At 35.9% G+C, this 20,244-nt stretch overlaps 1 protein-coding gene across 5 annotated transcripts; it reads right to left on the minus strand.

The window, feature by feature from the left end:
- Positions 1–2,002: 2,002 nt before the first annotated feature.
- spast (spastin) lies at positions 2,003–19,605 on the minus strand. Of its 5 annotated transcripts, none has more exons than NM_212915.2 (17): positions 19,139–19,563; positions 16,923–17,006; positions 16,107–16,190; positions 14,416–14,496; positions 12,150–12,316; positions 11,927–12,066; positions 11,233–11,326; positions 10,238–10,312; positions 10,075–10,146; positions 7,500–7,575; positions 5,674–5,765; positions 5,502–5,581; positions 5,099–5,141; positions 4,858–4,937; positions 4,700–4,770; positions 4,568–4,608; positions 2,003–2,665 (listed from the first exon to the last, which is right to left on the minus strand). In NM_212915.2, the coding sequence occupies exons 1-17, from the start codon at positions 19,443–19,445 to the stop codon at positions 2,540–2,542; spliced, it is 1,713 nt and encodes a 570-aa protein (NP_998080.2). In that variant the 5' UTR covers positions 19,446–19,563; the 3' UTR covers positions 2,003–2,539. The 5 variants fall into 5 exon arrangements, 3 of the variants coding, with proteins under 3 accessions (NP_998080.2, XP_087091517.1, XP_087091518.1); XR_015475628.1 differs by having other exon boundaries at positions 2,004–2,665; positions 2,842–4,608; positions 19,139–19,605; XR_015475629.1 differs by lacking the exon at positions 14,416–14,496 and having other exon boundaries at positions 2,004–2,665; positions 2,842–4,608; positions 19,139–19,605.
- Positions 19,606–20,244: the final 639 nt, after the last annotated feature.

Genomic DNA, 20,244 nt, shown 5'->3' on the forward strand with positions numbered 1-20,244 from the left:
CATAAAATTTTGAATATTTATGTGGACAAAGTCAATTTTCTCACAATTCTGAGTGTATATTTCACAATTGAGGAAAAAAAAAAAAGAATTGTGAGAGCATCAGGACTGAAACTGTAGCCTTATAGCTGGGTAAAGGATATTTTCCTTTTTCTAATGGCTCAGTATTATGAAGAATTGTGTAATTGTTTTTATTTTCCCTGATTAGGGAATTTAATTTGGGGGATTTGAAGTAAAAACAGCTGTTGTGAATTGGATCTCTTTGCAATAGAAACAAGTAAAAAAAATAAGGTTTTATCGAGATGTTTTGTTGGTCATTGGATGGATATCGGCCCAAGTTGAGTAGCTTTACTTGGGCAAAGCAAAAGACCTGTTTAAAACGATTTAAGGCCTACAAGACACTATGTCAGTGACTTTTTAAGGTCTAAAAATTAGGTTTTAAAAATTTAAGACATTTTAAAACCCAGCGGACACCTTCATATTATTCCAAATTCAATTAATGAATATTTTTAAATATTACTAATCTGAAATGTAACAAACAAACTTAACCAAAACAAGAACTTAACCAAAATTACTAAAGCAGATAAAAATTAAAAACTAGTAAAACAAGCTTATGAACAAGATAATTCTAGTTTTTGTTTTATATCATATCTCACAATTCTAACGTTTTCAGGTTATTGTGAAACACATTCAGAGTTGTGAGAAAGTATTCATTTCTTTCCAAGTTTGGGCCAAATATTTTCAAACATTCAGAAATATCTCTAATCTCCCCGTTCATGAAATGTAAGAAATAGGAGTAGTTTCAAATATTTCCAAAAGTTTGTGCAACAAAAGCTATAGAGACATATTTAGAAAATTTGTCGACAAAAATAGCACAACACAACAAATTCACATTTTCACCAAAATGACTAAACCTTATTAATAATATTAAGCATATCTGTATGTTTTTATCAAGGTTCAAGAGTTCACACTTAGCTGATGACCTATCAAAAGCTTGTTCGGCATGCTGTCCCGGGAGAGAGCCCCTAGCTCAAGGGATCCTCGAGGCTGGGGCTTCCTCCCGTTGGCAGAGCGAGACGAGAGCCTGAGCTCGGTGGATCTCAGAACTCCCCGGCTGCAGTAGCTAAGGGAACACGTGAGAAAAGGGGGTAGACAAGTGCTTGATTGTTATGCATGTTGAATGTCTTTGGATGGTGGGAGGAAACTGGAGAACCCAGGGAAAACCCACGCGGACACGGGGAGAATATACAAACTCCTCACAGAAACGCCTACCGACCTGGCGGGACCAGAACTGGCAGTGTTCTAACTGTGGGGCTCAAAGTGCTAACCACTGGGCCGCCGTGCCGCCCAATCAGTGGTAAAGGAGGAGAATAGGGGAGGAAGGGGGATTTCTTCCAAACGAAGATAAAATGAAATGAAAACTGTGGTTATTTATAGTAGCTTAGGGCTCATATGATTGGAAGATAGTGATTAGCAAATACGAGACCGGCGGTGATAAATCATAAGCACGTTATCCTCTCAAAATTAGTCGTTGTTTTTAGTTTAGTTTTTTTTATCTCTGCACAACAGTCAACTTTATCAAATGAAATGAGTGTAGTTAACTCAAAATGTACTGAAAGTTAATTCTACTCATTTGAAAAGAGTTTTAAACTCAGTGTTGAGTTCATAATAAGTTTATTGAATACGTCATTACTTCAACTTAAATGGAGTAAGTTCACAGTGCTCTTATAGATTAGTTTTTTTTTACTCAAATGGTTTGTGGCAATTGTTAATCTCAAATGGTTTGAGTTACCTTAACTTATTGGGTTTTACAGGGTGTATAATTGTCTTTAAATCTCACAATTCTCACATTTTCATTCAATTGTGAAACACTCAGAATTGAGAAAAGTAGAGTTTGGATCAAATATTCAACAAAATTGCTCAAAAATATTGCTATTCTCCCTGTTTAACATGAGAAATATGAGTTATTTCAACTATTTCCAAACGTTTTGGATTGAAAACACCACCACAGTAAACTCAAGCTTTATATAAATCTTTGATGCACTTTACAAACAAATCAAATCCCAACATTTCAAAATCTGACATCATTAAAAACCGCAGACTTGGAAAAAACATTTCTACATCAGGAAAGTTTCTTGAGGAAGACACTGAGATGACGCCCCCTGCTGAAACTTTAGGAGTGTTTATAATGTCATATCAGGCCAAATGTACATCCTTTATTCATCCTTAAATCTTCAAGCGTGTTGTAAGATTAACCCCAGCACACTGATTCCTGTGAAACACATAAAGAAGAGACACACAGCACAGAAACTCCCGATCACAAGTGCTTCTCATTATACTCAAATCAAGGTGCAGAATTAGACTCATCAAGAAACGTTCAAAAGTTTGCATAAAAAATCCTCTGAATGTCATCTGCGGTCAGAAACACTCAGTCAGAATCTCAGAGAAAATGAATGTTCCGGGTCAAAAGTGAAGCCATGAAAAAGACAGAAAGATTCACTTCGTGAAGGTTCTTCCGCATCTGTGGTTGAAGCGCGTGTTGTCATACGCCAGTCGTGTCTCCGTACTCGCGGTTCCAGCGCACGTACTGATCCAAGGTCTGCGGACTGACGCTCCGCTTGATCCGCTTCAGAGACTCCAGGAAATCAGAGATGCGAATGTCACGCATCTGCACACACACACACACACACACACACACACACACACACACACACACACACACACACACACACACACACACAGATGTGATGAAAAACTGCACATGCTAGAGCAGTGTTTCCCAAGCCTGTTCCAGGAGGCACACCAACAGTATATTTTGGACGTCTCCCTTATCTGAGCCATTACCTTCAGCTTTTGGAGTCTCTTCTAATGCTCTGATGAGTTGATTCAGGTGTATTTGATTAGGGTTGAAAATGTGTGCTGTTGGTGTGCCTTCAGAAACAGGGTTGGGAAACACATTTACTATGTTCATTTTGCTAGCGCACATTGTTACTGTTTTGGTGAATAAGTTAATCCACTGATAATAAATGTTTGTTTTGGTAATCTTCAATCAAAGTCTGAGCATTCGCTTCTGCGTTTGGACAGCTGAGTCTTCTGTGATTCAGTTTGACACTGCAGACACAATATTCTTAGCCACGCCCCTCTTACTGTTAAGCTGCACACACAATAGAGTTTGATAATACGAAATTCTGTCGTGCGATTAAAGTGATGCGATTTCGGAGGTCAGAGTTCACCATGCTTGAACTTTGCACCGCAGCTACCTGCGAAACTTAACGCATGACCCTGCGTTTCCAGTCTGACGCATTTGCATGCGTATGAATGGAAGTCTATGGGAGGAAAAGCCCAGTGTGACCGCAGCTTCAGTTTGCTACGAGGGAATGATGTGAAAAAGAAAGCCCCACCCCCTGCTCAATATTCCGTTTCTATTGGAAGTACGTCAACACACTGAAATAAAAGTCTTAGCAACTTCCGGTTCACGCAGACTTTAAATTTATTGTTAGCCTACATGTTTTCAGAAACTGCATGTAAAATAGAAATACAAGTATCAGCAGCTTCGTTTCCATCCACCTATGTTTATGAAAAAAAACCTGGATGGAAACGCCAAGAGGCACATAAATTTAGAAATTCAGCTGAGAAGAAAAAACTTTTTATCCAATCAGAAAAAATGCACATCAACTGCGATGGAAACACATTTATTGAAGAAATTCCAGCATACACATCAAACGTCATGTGATTTTGCTTTAACAGATTTGCGATTACAAAAATGGCGGAAAGTGACATGTAGATGATGAGGTCCGATCATTTTTTTTATTTTATATACAAGAAAGAAGTGACGCCTATCCTTAATGAAAACATAAGCAGAACAAGCAAATCTTCCAAGAAAAGCGAGTGGAGATGATTCTTTTTTTTATTACTTTATTTTAATACATATATACTCTGAAGCAAATCGGAGAAGATCCGGCTATCCAAATGCAGAACCAAATGTACAAACTTTGATTGTAGATTACCAAAACAAATCTTATTTTTTATTAGTGGATTTTCTTGCACGGATTAATTGTTTACCTAAAGAATTTTCTAAAACTAGACAGGTTTTGTATGTACTGGGAACATCTACATTTTATTTTGAAACTATTTTACTAGTTTTTATTGTATATGATACTATTTTATCATGTTTTTAAAATCTGAAAGAATCACCCAGCTGTTAAGGAATCTGTATCTGTAATCTCTTTGTATCTGCTTGATGTTGTTTTGTCTTGAATGTAGTTTTTTTTGTAGCCCTTTTAATTGTCATTTTTTTAACCCATCCTCACTGTTATGACACGACATGCATGGCTATGCATTTATTGCATTTGACCCTAATTATTTTGTTTAGCTGCCTTGGGATGTTCAGGTCTTGGGTTTAAAAGCAAAAACAGAAAGAAGGAAAGTGTAATGTTTACTGTGGTTTTGTGTGAAAAAAAGATTTCCATCAACAAAAAAGTTTTTTAACAATGTACGCTAGCAAAATAAAGATTGTGGATTTCACGCCGACTTCAACATAAATGAATAGAGAGAAGAGCAAACGCTGTACCTCATGGGCTGACATGTTCCTCACCTGCTCCGGCTTCAGCTCTGTGATGAGGAACAATTATCAGGCAAAACGTTCAACACCAAAACCAAAAACTAATCCGTTAATAAACACTCAACGTCTGATTTAACACACCTCGTATCGGGCCGAGAGCAGCGTCTTTAGCCAGAGAGGTGAGATCGCTGCCAGAGTAACCGTCGGTCAGCCTTAAACAAATAAATAAATAAAACACACACAATCACATGTAAAAGCCCAGTGAATACACACACTGGACACAGCAGAATGGGTTTTACCTGGCCAGCTGACTGAGCTCTTTCTGAGACAGAGGATTTCTGTGTTTACTGAGGAGATTCTTCAGCAGCTTCAGTCGAGTCTGACAAACACACACACAGAGTTTATAATAATATTAAGTCATTCCTTTCAAAAATGACACTACCTTTTAAACTAGTGTATATAGGATTTGATTAGTTTTTTTTTTAAATCACTGAATAATATGCAGCGGAAAATGAAGCAATAACTTTTTCCCAAGCATACCTCCTCTGTAGGTAAAGCCACATAAATGCGTTTAGCAAATCTCCTGTCGAAAAAAAAAAAAACCCGAACAGGACCATTAGTGAATGAAGAATTATTAAGTCTTTATGAACAATAATTATTATTATATTATTATAATGAGAATAATAATTAATGTAAAAAGAAAAATGAAACTTTTTTTCACTCAGACATATTCATGTCATCAGCTTTCTATTCTTTAAACTCTTCTTTTTTTAATTTAACAGTCAATATCAGTCAAAACTGATGGTTGCCAGGTCCCCAAAAATGTATAAGCTGTTACAAGCCTCGAGTCATTTTTTGTCAAATTCTGACATTTATATTTATTGCTGACTGAAAGCATTTAAAGCAGGCAGTGAAAAAGCGTTGTGCTTGTGGGAAACTTTACCTGAGAACAGCCTCGTCCAGCTCCTGAGGCCTGTTAGTGGCTCCCATCACTAACACACGCTCATCTCCACCTGACTGCACCTACGACACACAAGCGACACACAAGCGCGCACACATCAGGCACGTGATGGAGAAGCAGAAATGATGTTTGATATAAACACACACAGACTCACTCCATCAAACTCGATGAGAAACTCTGTTTTGAGTCGTCTGCTGGCATCGTGTTCGCCTTCCCTCCTCTCACACAGCAGACTGTCGATCTCATCTGCAATCAAATTGCCATCAATAGAGACACTTATATAACAAATTTCAGACATTTCCTAAATGTTGATTTAAAAAAATTAACAACTGCAAAATGACTTTACAGGGCTAGTTCACACAAAAATGAAAAAAATGAAAATTGTAATATTCTTATTTGAATTATTTCATTCATTTATTTTCCTTCAGCTTAGTCCTTCATTTGTAAGGGGTTGCCACAGCGAAATGAACCGCCAAATATTCCAGCATATGTCGGCGTAATAGCCTAGTGGTTAGCGCGCTGACATATGGTGCAATAGCACGTCAGGGCGTCGCGAGTTCGAATCCCAGCTCGAGGACATTTCCCTACCCCCCTCTCTCTCTCCCCCACGTCGCTTCCTGTCTCAATACTGTCCTATATAATAAAGGCAAAAAGGCCAAAAATAAATCTTTGAAAAAAAATAAATAAATAAATATTCCAGCATATGTTTTTACACAGCGGATGCCCATCAAGCTGCAACCCAGTACTGGGAAACTTTAATTATTTCATATAAATAAATCATCATTTACTCATCCTCCTTTTTTTCAAACCTGTTTAGGATTCTTTTAGGGATGTACATTTTTTTTACTTGTATATTTATATATAATAATTTTTTCAGGGTTTTCATCTATATTGGATAGGAGAATAGAGAGTATTGACAGGAAAGCATGGGGAGCAGAGACAGGGGAAGGATCGGCATAGGACCGTGAGGTGGGAATCGAACTCGGGTAGCCATGAGTGCATGTGTCGACACACTAACCACAACACCACTGATGCAGACGATGTGGAATTTTTGACCAATACTGATAACCAATAAATCTTTAGATTTAGAGACAGCTAGCTAACATATTATCCGATTAAATAAATATACAATTTTTGGTCAGTCGTTGGGCTTCGTTGGGACATCAGGAAGCGTCGGTTCCAGCTAATTGGTTTGGTTTGTTCCACTTGTGGGGATAACGTCTGAGCTTGTTAGGCCAACTCAGCGTCAAGAATCAGCAACGGGCCATCAGCTAAAGAGAGCGCTCTGATTGGTTATTCAGCCATGAATCAGAATGTGAGTGTGATTTAGTGAAGTGGCAAGTAAACAATTCAAGTCAATTCAAGGCTGTAATTTCGCTATATTTCTCAAATATTTGCAAACTATGTGGATTATTAGATTATTATATTTGCATGAGCGAATCCCTATGTGGTGAGTGACAAATACTGTGATTTTGTTCATGCTTTGCACGCACACGTTGGAAGTTTTGGTTTCCCATTGTAAAGGAGAAAGTGAATACTGCCCCCCAGTGGTGCACAGTGGTCAACCCACACAGGTGCAGAAGGCACACTGTCATTTCAGTCGGCCGTCATTTGTTTGGTGTGCTCAGGGGCAGCTTTTTGGTCCAGACTTAAGACTTAAGGCGACAACACAGTTAGGTTTCGTCTGCTCTAGTGGTTTGGTTATCAGCTTGGTGTGTACCGGCCCTTAGAGAACCCGTTTGTACTATAAATGCATAGCAATATGTCACAGGATGTGACATGCAAAAAAAAATAAAATAAATAAAGACAAAATTGTTTTGTGAAATACTCTTTTATAATGTTGCCCAACACCTAATGTGAGTGTAAAAATGCTTTTGCAATAAACAGGCATTTTTTGGGAAATGGACATATTATATGTGTATTTTCAATTCACAGATCATACGAGACGTGAAGCTAAAAGGATTGAATCTCAGTTCTTACCGATGAAGATAATCGACGGCTGCAGCTCTCGAGCGACCGCAAACAGAGCTCGAACCAGCTTCTCTCCCTCTCCCACCTGAACACACACACACATACACACAGAAAGCAGCATATAAATCCACAGCAAGAGTAATATAATAAACAACATTCTGACACAAATAAAAAGATGGATGTATTAACAACAGTAACATTCAGCAAACGCCAAATCACATGGACCAGCAGAAGAAGCCTATAAAACAGCAACTAATGATACTGTATAAATATTTATATATACACATGTATATATAGAACTCATTTAGCATAATAAAAGCAACAATACAGAAGTTGCAGCATTCAGTATTTGAACAAAACCATTCGGCTGCTGAACAACATGCTTGTTCTGATATAGTGGAAAAATTATTGCATGCTAAAAAAATGATAGATTAGAAGGAAAGAGATACAGTCGTCTTCAGATAACCTTCTGTTGGTTTGGTTGACTATCATGGTGAGGACACACCATCTCTCTCTGATGCTTTTCAGAGTGAGAACGAACACACAACAGCATTAGTTATCTTGCTAACCATTTAATCAATTAAGATTAGCATAAGCGAGAGATTAGCATGCTATGATAAAAAAATGTACAGGTCAACCGGCTTGGCCGATGCTGGAAAAAATATTTTCAGTTACTTTGGTGAACATCAAAATCTTTTCTATACACCAAAAATCATCTGAATTAATCTAAAAATCCTCTTTTTAAAGCTTTGAAGTGTCCGAAAGGACATGTGCTAGGGACACCTGCTGGTCAAAACTGTGTAAATGCAGATAAAAAAAAACTCAAATGGACTACAAACATATTTTTCAAACATGTTGCAAACTTTAAATTAAAAGTATAACCTCATATTGTAATATCATCTAATATTAGGTGTCTGAAATGTTTTTTTTAAACATTTTTAAGGATTATACAGTGCATCCGGAAAGTATTGACAGAACTTCACTTTTTTCACATTTTTTTTTGCTACAGCCTTTTTCCAAAATGAATTACATTAATTAATTTTCTTAGAACTGTACACACAATAGCCCATAATGACAACGTGAAAGAAGATTTTTTTAAATTGCTGCAAATTTATTACAAATAAAAAACCTGAAAAATCACATGTACATCAGTATTCAAAGCCTTTGCTTAATACTTTGTTGATGCACCTTTGGCAGCATTTACAGCCTCAAGTCTTTTTGAATATGACGCCACAAGCTTGGCACACCTGTCTTTGGGAATTTTTGTCCATTCCTCTTTGCAGTACCTCTCAAGCTCTTTCAAGTTGGATGGGAAGCGACAGTGTACAGCCATTTTCAGATCTCTCCAGAGATGTTCAATAGGATTTAGTTCTGGGCTCTTGCTGGGCCACTCAAGGACATTCACAGAGTTGTTGTGAAGCCACTCCATTGATATTTTGGTGGTGTGCTTTGGGTCATTGTCCTGCTGGAAGATGAGCGCTCTGTCTGAGGTCAAGAGCACTCTGAAGCAGGTTTTCATTTAGGATGTCTCTGTACATTGCTGCATTCATCTTTCCCTCCTGACTAGTCTTCCAGTTCCTGCTGCTGAAAAACATCCTCACAGCATGATGCTGCCACCACCATGTCCATGTTATGTCTGGCCACTCCACCATACAGGCCTGATTGGTGGATTGCTACACAGATGGTTGTCCGTCTGTAAGGTTCTCCTCACTCCACAGAAGAACACTGGAGCTCAGACAGAGTGACCATCGGGTTATTGATCACCTCCCTGACTAAGGCCCTTCTCCCCTGATCACTCACTTTAGATGGCCGGCCAGCTGTAGGAAGAGTCCTGGTGGTTCCAAACATCTTCCACTTACGAATGATGGAGGCCACAGTGCTCATTGAAACGTTCAGATTAGCATGTTTCTGTAACCTTCACCAGCCTTGTACCTTAAGTCCATCCTGTCTCGGAGATCTACAGACAATTCCTTTGTCTTCAAGCTTGGTTTGTGATTTGACATGCACTGTCAACCCTGGGACCTTATATAGACAGGTGTATACCTTTTCAAATCATGTCCAATCAACAGAATTTACCACAGGTGAACTCCAGTTAAGCTGCTGAAACATCTGAAGAATGATCAGTGGAAACAAAATGTACCTGAGCTCAATTTAGAGCTTCACAGCAAAGGCTGTCAATACTTATGTAAATGCCATGTGATTTTTCAGGTTTTTTATTTTAATAAACAGGTAAAAACTGAAACCTGTACGCCGATCTGATCGAAGCCATGTGATCCTTATGAATAATAATATGGTATTATTCAGATCACTCCCAAGCAAAGCACCATTACATTTTTGAAACCTTTTAAAACAGAAGTTACAAATCAAAGCCCTGTTTTCTGAAATCACATGACCATGCCGATTTGATACGCACCATGAGACCAATTTGATTTGAAACAGTTCGAAAAGATTCATAAAGCTTTGAAAGCTACATGAAGCAGTGTTTCGAAATCAGCCATCACCAAATATGCCAATCTTCTCTAGAGAAATAAATCACATTAGTCAACTGTATGTGGTCTCTATGCAACATCTGATGAATACTCACATATTTGGAGGTGAGAGTGGCAGCGCTGATGTTGAAGAAAGTAGCATTCGATTCCATTGCGACGGCTTTCGCCTATAAGGAAATTGAGAAGTTCAATTATTGTTCTGAGCTATGGCATACAAATATACACAAATGTACAAACTATATATTATTGGAGTTTTACCAGCATGGTTTTCCCATTACCAGGAGGGCCGAAGAGCAGGAGTCCTCTAGCTGGAGCCCGGAGACCAGTAAACAACTGAGGAGATCCACATAAAAGTCAATAAAAACCTTTTCACTCAATGTTCCTCGCTGATGGAACAATCTTCCCATTCCCATAGGGACTCCTGATTCATTAGTATCATTCAAACAACAACTAAAAACCCCACCACACCACATGACATCCTCAAAACATTATGCAATTCTGAGCGTGCCTCACACAGGTGAGGGGCTTGACAAACCACCTGTAGAAAACACACCCTTTCATCTCTCTGACACTTTAACAAACAATTGCACCAGTTTTGCACAAGACACTTTCTTATGACCACACATCTTAAAAAACAAAACAAAAAAACACTACATTTATGAAGTGAGCTTTGCACTGGTGAGTGGGCTTGACAAACCACCTGTAAAAACACACTTTGCTCTCTCTTTAAAACAAAAAACACTCCCCCTTTCTAACTCTAGCACTTAATTCTCTGAGAACTAACAATTATTTGTATAACTAGCACTTGTTGATTTGTATTGCCTCGACCTGTTGAATCACTGAATGCCTCCTCAATTGCAAGTCGCTTTAGACAAAAGTGTCTGCTAAATGACTAAATGGCTAAATGACGTAAAATTATAAATGCAACAATGCCAGTAATCCCAGTTTTGTAGAACATGCTTAATTGGTTCAACACTGTGGATAATCCCTCATATTGGGTTTAAAGTGGTCATTTTGTAAATTTTATCCATCACAAATGAATATATCTGAATACAGAATGAGCATAATCCAACAGTTGCCTGTCCTACAGATGCTCAAAGAGTTTGGAGCAACTTGAGGGTGTGTAAATGAAGACAGATTTTTCATTTTGGATGAATTATCCCTGTAAATCAGATTTGTTGGAAAGGGGCTCAGATCTTTAATAACTCCAGCAGCTCGAGGCTGTACAGATGTTGAGAGATGTGAAAACAGACCTCTGGACGTAGGGCAGGCAGGATGACGATTTCCTGCAGCGCCTGCTTGGCCAAATCCTGTCCTGCTATATCATCAAACCTCACCACAGACCCGCTGAAACACACACACACACACACACAACAACACAAAACATCAGCTTCAACGTGAAAACTCTTAATTTTTTTCCACCACATAATTTTGTGATATTTGTCACATGATCCAACAGAAACTAACATTATTATCACGGTTTGTCAAAGAGTATTTATTTGCTTGTTATTTTTAGGGGAAAAACTACTATTAGAAAATTTGGGGTAAAAAATATTAGTAAAAATATTAAGCAGTTAACTTAATACATAAAATAAATGTTTGGAATATGCACCCAAACATTGCTAATTAAAATAATTTTATATTTAAATACATTATTCTAGAAGAAAGCAGTTTAAAATCAATATTATAAAGGATTATTTTAATTTTGCACGGAAAAAGAAATATACAATACATAAACATGACTTTATGTAGAAGAAACGACTAATATTTTTTTATTTTAATATACTTAACATTTAAAGTAATCAACTATAGCACTAAAACAATAATGCATTGTAATAAACTGCAATATGCACCTAAACCTAAATATTGATTATACAAATCAATACTTGAATCTGTATTAAAACATAGCAAGATTCAACACTTAAATATTAATGTTTCTAACTCTACCTGTCCACGATCTCGTTGAGGATGAGGCTTGCCAGTTTGCTGTCCACATTTTTGAAGTTCTTCATGTCTCTTTTCCTTTGAGGTGACGCAGTGGCAGTGGTACTGGCTTTAACATTATTTTTGCCTTTGACTGTGGGCCCCTAAAAAAACAAAACACAATAACACAGTTCACACTGAGCTCCCTGTATAGACAGAATGTGAAGTCGGACCCTGTGAGACAAACCTTCTGATTGTTTTGAGGGCCGGTCCTGCTGCTCTGAGCTGCTGAGGGAGTGCAGTTCAGACCTGATGCATTCGGGGTAGATTTGGGAGGATTTTTGGGCCGCAGAGAAGTTTGATTTGTGATTGTGAGAGTGTCCTTCTTCTTGGAGACTGCTCCACTGGCTGGAGCTACAAAAAAACACATTAAACATTCAAAGACATGTTCATAGACGATATAATTTTTTTTGGTAATCTGCATTGGTTACTTAAAAAAACAAAAACAATGAACTTTTATAGAAGTGCTACTTCTATAAAATAGAAGTGCTGATATTAAATATATTTATGGTTATCTGTAACAGTCAATAAAAAAATATGATGTAAATTCATAGAAATGTCACTAGAATAGGGGTTGACTGATTATCGGTGCCGATATTGAACATATTTATGGTTATATCTATCTGTCAATTTAAAAACATAATGTCCTTTCATAGGAATGTCATTATAGAATAGGGGTTGACTGATTATCGGTGCCGATTTTAAACATATTTATGGTTATATCTATCTGTCAATTTAAAAACATAATGTACTTTCCTAGGAATGTCATTATAGAATAGGGGTTGACTGATTATCGGTGCCGATTTTAAACATATTTATGGTTATATCTATCTGTCAATTTAAAAACATAATGTACTTTCCTAGGAATGTCATTATAGAATAGGAATTGACTGATTATCGGTGCCGATATTAAACATATTTATGGTTATATCTACTTGTCAATTTAAAAACATAATGTACTTTCATAGGAATGTCATAATAGAATAGGGGTTGGCTGATTATTGGTGCCGATTTTAAACATATTTATGTTTATCTGTATCATCAATTTAAAAATCAGATGTACACTCATAAAAATGTTACCCTAGAATAGCTGTGTTGAGCAATTATCAGTGCTGATATAGTTATCTGTATTGGTCAATGAAAAAACCATGATGTAAGTTCATAGAATTGTCACTCTAGGATAGAGGTTCACTGATTATCGGTGCCGATATTCAACATTTTTATGGTAATCTGTATTGGTCAATTTAAAAACCTGATGTACATAGAAATGTTACTCTAGAAAAGGGGTTGACCAATATTAAATGTACTTATGGTTATCTATATCGGTCAATAAAAAACATGTAGAATTATAGAAATGTCACTCTAGAATAGCTGACTGATTATCGGTGCCGATATAAAACAATAATGGTTATCCATATCGGTCGATTTAAAAACATGATGTAAATTCATAAAAATATCACCCTAGAATAGGGGTTTACTGATTATTGGTGCCGATATTAAACATGTTTTAGGTTGTCTTTATCTGTCAATTTAAAAACATGATGTACATTAATAAAAAGATCACTATAGAATGGGTGATTATCGGTGACTATCGGTGCCGATATTAAACATATTTATAGTTATCTGTATCAGCCAACAAAAAAAAACAATGTACATTTATAGAATTGTCACTGTAGAACAGCAGTTGACTGATTATCGGTGCCAATATTAAAACATATTTTAGCTTATCTGTATTGGTCAATTTAAAAGCCTGATGTACATTATTAGAAATGCAACTTTAGAATAGGGGTTGATAAATTACCAGTGTCAATTTTAAACATATGTATGGTTATCCGTATCGGTCAATTTAAAAACTGATTTAAAGATAATATAATTGAATTTTGTAGTAAACCAGCAGTAAATGCTGCTCCATCTGAAAGCACTAAAAGTTAAAGTTGCTAATAATCTGCATTACATTTGAAAAAGCAACACATTTTTGAAACACAAGAAGCATTTATTAACCTTGTGTAGAACAAATAATATTTAATATTGTGTTTTTCATCCAAACTCACTGCACAACATCAGTCAATTTTTTAAATAAAATTCTTCAGTGACATAATGTCTTCTCACACGTTTACGAAGCAATAAAATGCCTTACTTTATGGTATTCAGTGCAGAATAAAAAGCTACGTCGTTTAGCTTTGCATATACTTGACCATAATACAATTATAATGGTTTAAAGATATGTTTCAAAGCATTTTAAAAAGCCTCTTGTCAAAGCCCTTATTCTTTATTTTCATACCAAACTTAAATATCAGTTCAAAGTATCGATAATCATTTTACTTGAACTTTAATAATCAGAATCAACCCTAAAAACACATATCAGCCAACCTCTACTCTAGTCTCTCTGCTGAGCCATTAAGACAGCACACATATCTCCCAGAATCCCCTGTTCAGTCCAAATACACACCCACCTGGACGCAGATTACCATTGGAGAAAGAGTAGAAAGAATCATCAGAGCTGCTCTCTGCTGGAGACTGTGAAAGCAGATTGCCTTTGTGTTGGAAGAACAGAAAACAGAAAGAAGAGAGAGAAATATCTCAGGAGAGATCAAAGCTCAACAGAAAATCAGATAAGAAATGATAAAATAGCAAGGAATATGTCCAGGTTACACTTAAAAACATTATAGATATTTACACTACCTGACAAAAGTTGCCTATCCAAGTTTTAGGAACAACAAATACTAACTTCTAATCCTCTAGATTAGGCTTATTTTACCAAAATATTATCAATAATATTATTTAATTAGGACAGAAAGGTCTGACTTTGCTTACAAAAATGTCTTGTCACTTAACAGAAATAATGTACAGTATAAAATATAAATAAATCATGTTGCAGTGGAAAAAAATGAATATTGTGTACAACTCCCATGAGCTTGGAGGACTGCATCCATACATCTCTGCCATGACTCAAATCACTTATTAATAAAGTCATTTGGAATGGCAAAGAAAGCGCTCTTCCAGGACTCCCAGAGTTCATCAAGATTCTTTGGACTCATCTTTAATGCTTCCTCCTTTATTTTACCCCAGACATGCCCAACAATGTTCATGCATGGTGACTGGGCAGGCCAATCCCGGAGCACCTTGACCTTCTTTGCTTTGAGGAGCTTTGATGAGGAGGCTGAAGTATGAGAAGGAGCCCTATCCTGCTGAAGAATTTGCCCTCTCCTGTGGCTTGTAGCACAAATGTATTGATCCCTCAGGCTGTTGATGTTGCCATCCACTCTGCAGATCTCTCGAACGCCCCCATACTGAATGTAACCCCAAACCATGATTTTTCCTTTACCAAACTTGACTGATTTCTATGAGAATCTTGGGTTCATGAGGGTTCCAATAGGTTTTCTGCAGTATTTGTGATGATTGGAATGCAGTTCAACAGATAATTCATAAAAAAAAAAAATCGACCTTCTGCCACTTATTATTATATAATATTTATTTTAATAATTATTATTATTATCATATAAATATTTTAAGCATAACAGAAAAGGTAAATATCACTTTGTAGGGCTTTTTATTGAACAAATGCCACAGAATAAATATGGAAATGGAAATTAACCGCTTAATTTGATTTCAATTAAAACAGAGGCGTTGTTTGCTGTGTTTTGAGTAACCTGGACATTTTCTTGACTGGCTCCTTGGCAGATTTAAGCAAGTCCCAAAACAGTAACCCAATGAAAGTGTTATACATTGAAAGAGGAATAAGAATAGAGTCAGTAAACAATGATTAATTCAATAAAGGTGAAGCATGTTTAAAATGCTCTGTCCTATCTTACTTTTATTAACAGAGTATAAAACAGCCATAATGTGAACGTCACACATTAAACACCACTTCACCTTTGATCACCTTTTATGCTCAATCACGAGCATAAATGAGAGATGAATGATTATAGCAAGACTCGTTATAGAACGACAGAATAGTTTTAATTCCCCCACCGAATCAACCCAATCTATCTAAAATGGTGATTTCTTTATAAATAGAGCCATTTATATCCTTTGATGAAAATTTACACAAAAATTGCAAAGTGTGTTGCATTAAAAATAAAATATGGTAATGTCTGTTTTTTTCCAATATCATGCAGGCCTAATCCTCACAGTCTCTGCTTACCCAGAAGCTTCAGCCGGTCTTCGGCCATGGACAGGTTGGTGATCATTTTGTCCTGGAGTTTTCTGGCTCTGTCTGCCTTCTCGCCTAAAACAGACAGATTAACAACTTCTGTCAGCTCCTACGAAAGTGCAAAACTCCTAAACAGAAACATGGAAGGCAATACACACCACTGAATAAAAAATGTTATGGTAAAGAGGACTTTTTGTCCCACAATTCTGATCTTTTTCTTGGTATTTTAAGCGTACACCTCAACTTTCTGACTTTTTTCTAGCAATTTTTAGCTTATATCTCACATTTCTGACATTATTTTTGATATTTTTCATTTCAGGGTTTCTACAGGTTTCATCAAGTGAAAATTAAGACTTTTTATGACCATTATGAATTAAATTTGAGATTTAAACAGTTAAATGCTAATGAATTGTTATTCTGATGGCCTGGTTGGGCCAATCAGAAATGTCTATAACTTGGCATATAAAAAAATAATGAATCTTAGCCACATTTTAAATAATGAGTCAAAACAAGCCTTTTTTCAACAGATTTCTTTAAAAGAAGAAGCTTTAAAAATTATAATAAACTAAATATAAATAAACTTACATAAATATTTAAAACGATTTAAGACCTGCAAGACATTTTATCAGAAAATTTGAGAACTTTTGAGGCCTAAAATTTTATATTTAAAATTTAAGACATATTAGGAGCTCACAGACACGCTGTCCTTTACATCTGACAATTCTGACTTTCTTCTTGCAGTTTTGTAATAAGCCGTGTAATAATGTTTACACACTAACAGAAATCAATATGACTGAATAATCTCACCAGCTCCAGTGACCTGAATCTGGATGCCCTTCTCCAGTTCAGCGATGCCTTTTCTGTACCACTGCACCGCCTTCTGCTTATCACCTACAACAAAACACAGATAACACACAGTAAAGCACAGTAAATATTAAGACCGCCACCACAAAAACTATCACAACAAGGTCACACAGACCACTTGCAAACTTTCAGAAACGTTTCACATCACAGGTTTTATTCTGTAATATTATATTGTCAGCGCTGAAAGTTGGAAAGATTTACTTAAATTAATCAGTACGTGCTAAAAGTCATGCATGGCTCAGCCATGTGGCCCTGGGCATGATGGAGCACTGCTGATGATGATGAAGCTATTGAACTGAGCTCTTTGTTTTTACTGATGCTGCTGCTGGCATCTCTCCAAACTACACAGACAAAAACAACACGACCACATGATATGAGCAGTGGAGCAAATCCAGCTCACAATTTAATTAAACACTTTTTAAATATATAATTACATACTTTTTCAGTCATGTAGTTTAAAGTCTAAATGTTTGCACCTTAAAACATTGTTTTTTTCTTTTTCTTTTTGCCTGAATTAGATTTGATCATACCCTAAAAATACCTTATAGTTTATTTTAGTATGATCAGTTATTTATTAAAAAAATAAATAAAAATCCCAATGTTATGTTGTCATTGTAAAATTTAACAACATTGCACATTTTTCCAGTACCTACTGGACACCAATATCAGGTATAGCTCCCGGAGCTGGAGACAAACATTATTCATGATCATGTTAAGCTTTGGAAATGAAAGTAAAACCAGCAGCAAAAACAGCCCGTGGCACACTTTACCATGCTTAAATGCTGGAGTCAAATACTTCCTGTTGCTTCAACCTATACAGAACAAAATGAAGCCTTCTTATCACGGACATACAATTAATGACTAAACAATACAAACTATATTACTATTTATATAGCATGGAGAAATAATATCCTACTTGAATGAATGTAAAATCAGGTCTACAGATGATTATATAAAGATGAACTGTTAATAATGTCCTTTATTGCAATATTTGCAAGTGAGAAACAGTAATATAACTTAAAACACTTTGCATAGATTATACAATTAATATAATAATATATTATTTAAATATATTATGTTATTTGCATAACAATAAAACATATGATTGGCGGTTCATTCTGCTGTGGTGACCTCTGAAATGGAGACTAAGCCGAAGGAATATTAATGATTGAATAAAAATAGGATTAAATAGGTGATTCCCCCTAAAACAAAAAATCTGTCACCGTTTCCTCATCCTACACCTCTCTGGATTCATTTCTTCTGTCAAACACAAATAAAGAAATACTGAAGAATGTTTGGAAAAAGCAGCCATTACCCTCCATAGTATTTTTCATTTCCCCTACGGATATCAATGGCTGCTTTTCCAAACATTGCGGTTCGACAGAAGAAAGAAACACACAAACGTTTAGAACCGATTTTAGTGTGAGTAAAGGCTGAGGAAATGTTCATTTTTGGTGGAACTACCCCATTTAACAACGATAATATTATAATAAAACATTATATATATCAAAATGTACACGTACAAATGTGTTCATAATCTCTATTTATCTTTTTTTTTTTTTTTTACAAAAAACACTCAAACACCTGCCAAATAAGTGTTAAGTAACATATTTTGAGGTAAAGTTCTTTAGTATTAAGTATAAAGTATATATAAAGTTTTATATTCACATATACTGACCTTCTCCTTAATAATATAATTTCAGAAAAGTATTGTTTGCAAATTCTAAATAAGGAAATCATATCAGCAGCCAATAAGTATCAAAGGATGAGGTAAAGTTGTTTCTATTATCACACGTTCAGACTTTTTCCTTAATAATATAATTTTAAAAAAGTATTATTTGCAAATCCTAAATAGGGAAACTATATTAGCAACAACGACTATCTAATTACAACATTGTTCAGAGTCAATTAAATAGTGCTAATGTTGCTCTGAAGCCATACTTTCAAGTAATTTCAGACCAAATATTCAAAGTAGCATGGTAAACAATATATATATATATATATATATATATATATATATATATATATATATATATATATATATTTTTTTTTTTTTTTATCAGATTAATCGATTAATCAAAAAATAATCGACATATTAATTGATTATTAAAATAACCGTTAGTTGCAGCCCTAACCTCAACAGATATAATGTCAGGTACCTTTCTCGTCCTCGTCGATCTGCAGAGCCACAGAAATGAACTCGAAGGCTTGTTTGTGGTAGTTTCGGATCCGCTCTCCGGTCTCTTCACTGCCGTCGGGGCCGCACTCTTTGGCCCGGGCCGCCATGGCTCGTCGAATCGGCTGAAACAGCCACCGAAGAAGCAGCAGCAGCACCCGCAGCAACCACTCCGGGACCCTGGACAGGGAGCGGGTGTAAAAGAGCAACCGGTTCCCCCGCGCGCTCCCGTCAGACACCGGACCGCAAGCGCGTCCTCCTCTGAGTCTCGCTTTGTGCCCAGAATTCATTCACCCTTCTCGGGCTCTCCATACCATAACGGGCCGGGAGTTTGGGGAAAGGAGAGTTTATTCCAGGGCGATGTCCGGCTCTCTGGTTTGTTTTCGCCTATATCGATCGCGGAAGTCTGCTGTTTGTGTGTTTGGAGCAAACCAGTCTCGCGCTGATGACGTCAAAGAAGTCGCAAGCGCGTATTTATTTATTTATTTATTTATTTATATATGTATTGTTTTATTTATGCAGGAATTTGTGTATTTATATTCATTAATTTTTTTTATTTGCGTATTTATTTATTTATTGTTTTATTTATGCAGGAATTTGTGTATTTATTTATTTATTTGTGTATTTATTTATTTAGTGTTTTATTTATGCAAGGATTTGTGTATTCATTTATTTGCATATTTATTTATGGATTTATTAATGCAAGAATTTGTGTACTAATTTATTTATTTATTTGCATATTTATTTATTTATTGCCTTATGCAGGAATTTGTGTATTTATTTATTAATTAATTTGTTTATTTGCGTATTTATTTATTTATTGCTGTATTAATGCAGGAATTTGTGTATTCATTCATTCATTCATTCATTCATTTATTTGCATATTTATTTATTTATTGCTTAATTTTTGCAGGAATTGGCGTATTTATTTATTTATTCATTCATTCATTCATTTATTTGTGTATTTATTTATTTGTGGTTTTATTTATGCACTACTTTGTGTATTTATTCATTTATTGTTTTTGCAGGTTTCGTCCTTCATACAAACAGCCAGAGCATGTAATAAATAATTATTGGACCAATTTTCAG

This window comes from Danio rerio, chromosome 1, assembly GCF_052040795.2.
Source record: "Danio rerio strain M-AB ecotype USA chromosome 1, GRCz13ab, whole genome shotgun sequence".
NCBI classification, from domain to species: domain Eukaryota; kingdom Metazoa; phylum Chordata; class Actinopteri; order Cypriniformes; family Danionidae; genus Danio; species Danio rerio.

Bases quoted from the DNA above. Each gene is read 5' to 3' on its own strand.
- spast (NM_212915.2), bottom strand. From the start codon at position 19,445: ATGAATTCTGGGCACAAAGCGAGACTCAGAGGAGGACGCGCTTGCGGT. The intron at 5,582-5,673 runs GTGAGTCTGTGT...TGTGTGTCGTAG, and splicing joins TTCTCATCGAGTTTGATGGA to GTGCAGTCAGGTGGAGATGA. The intron at 4,609-4,699 runs GTGTGTTAAATC...TCCTCATCACAG, and splicing joins TGCTCTCGGCCCGATACGAG to AGCTGAAGCCGGAGCAGGTG.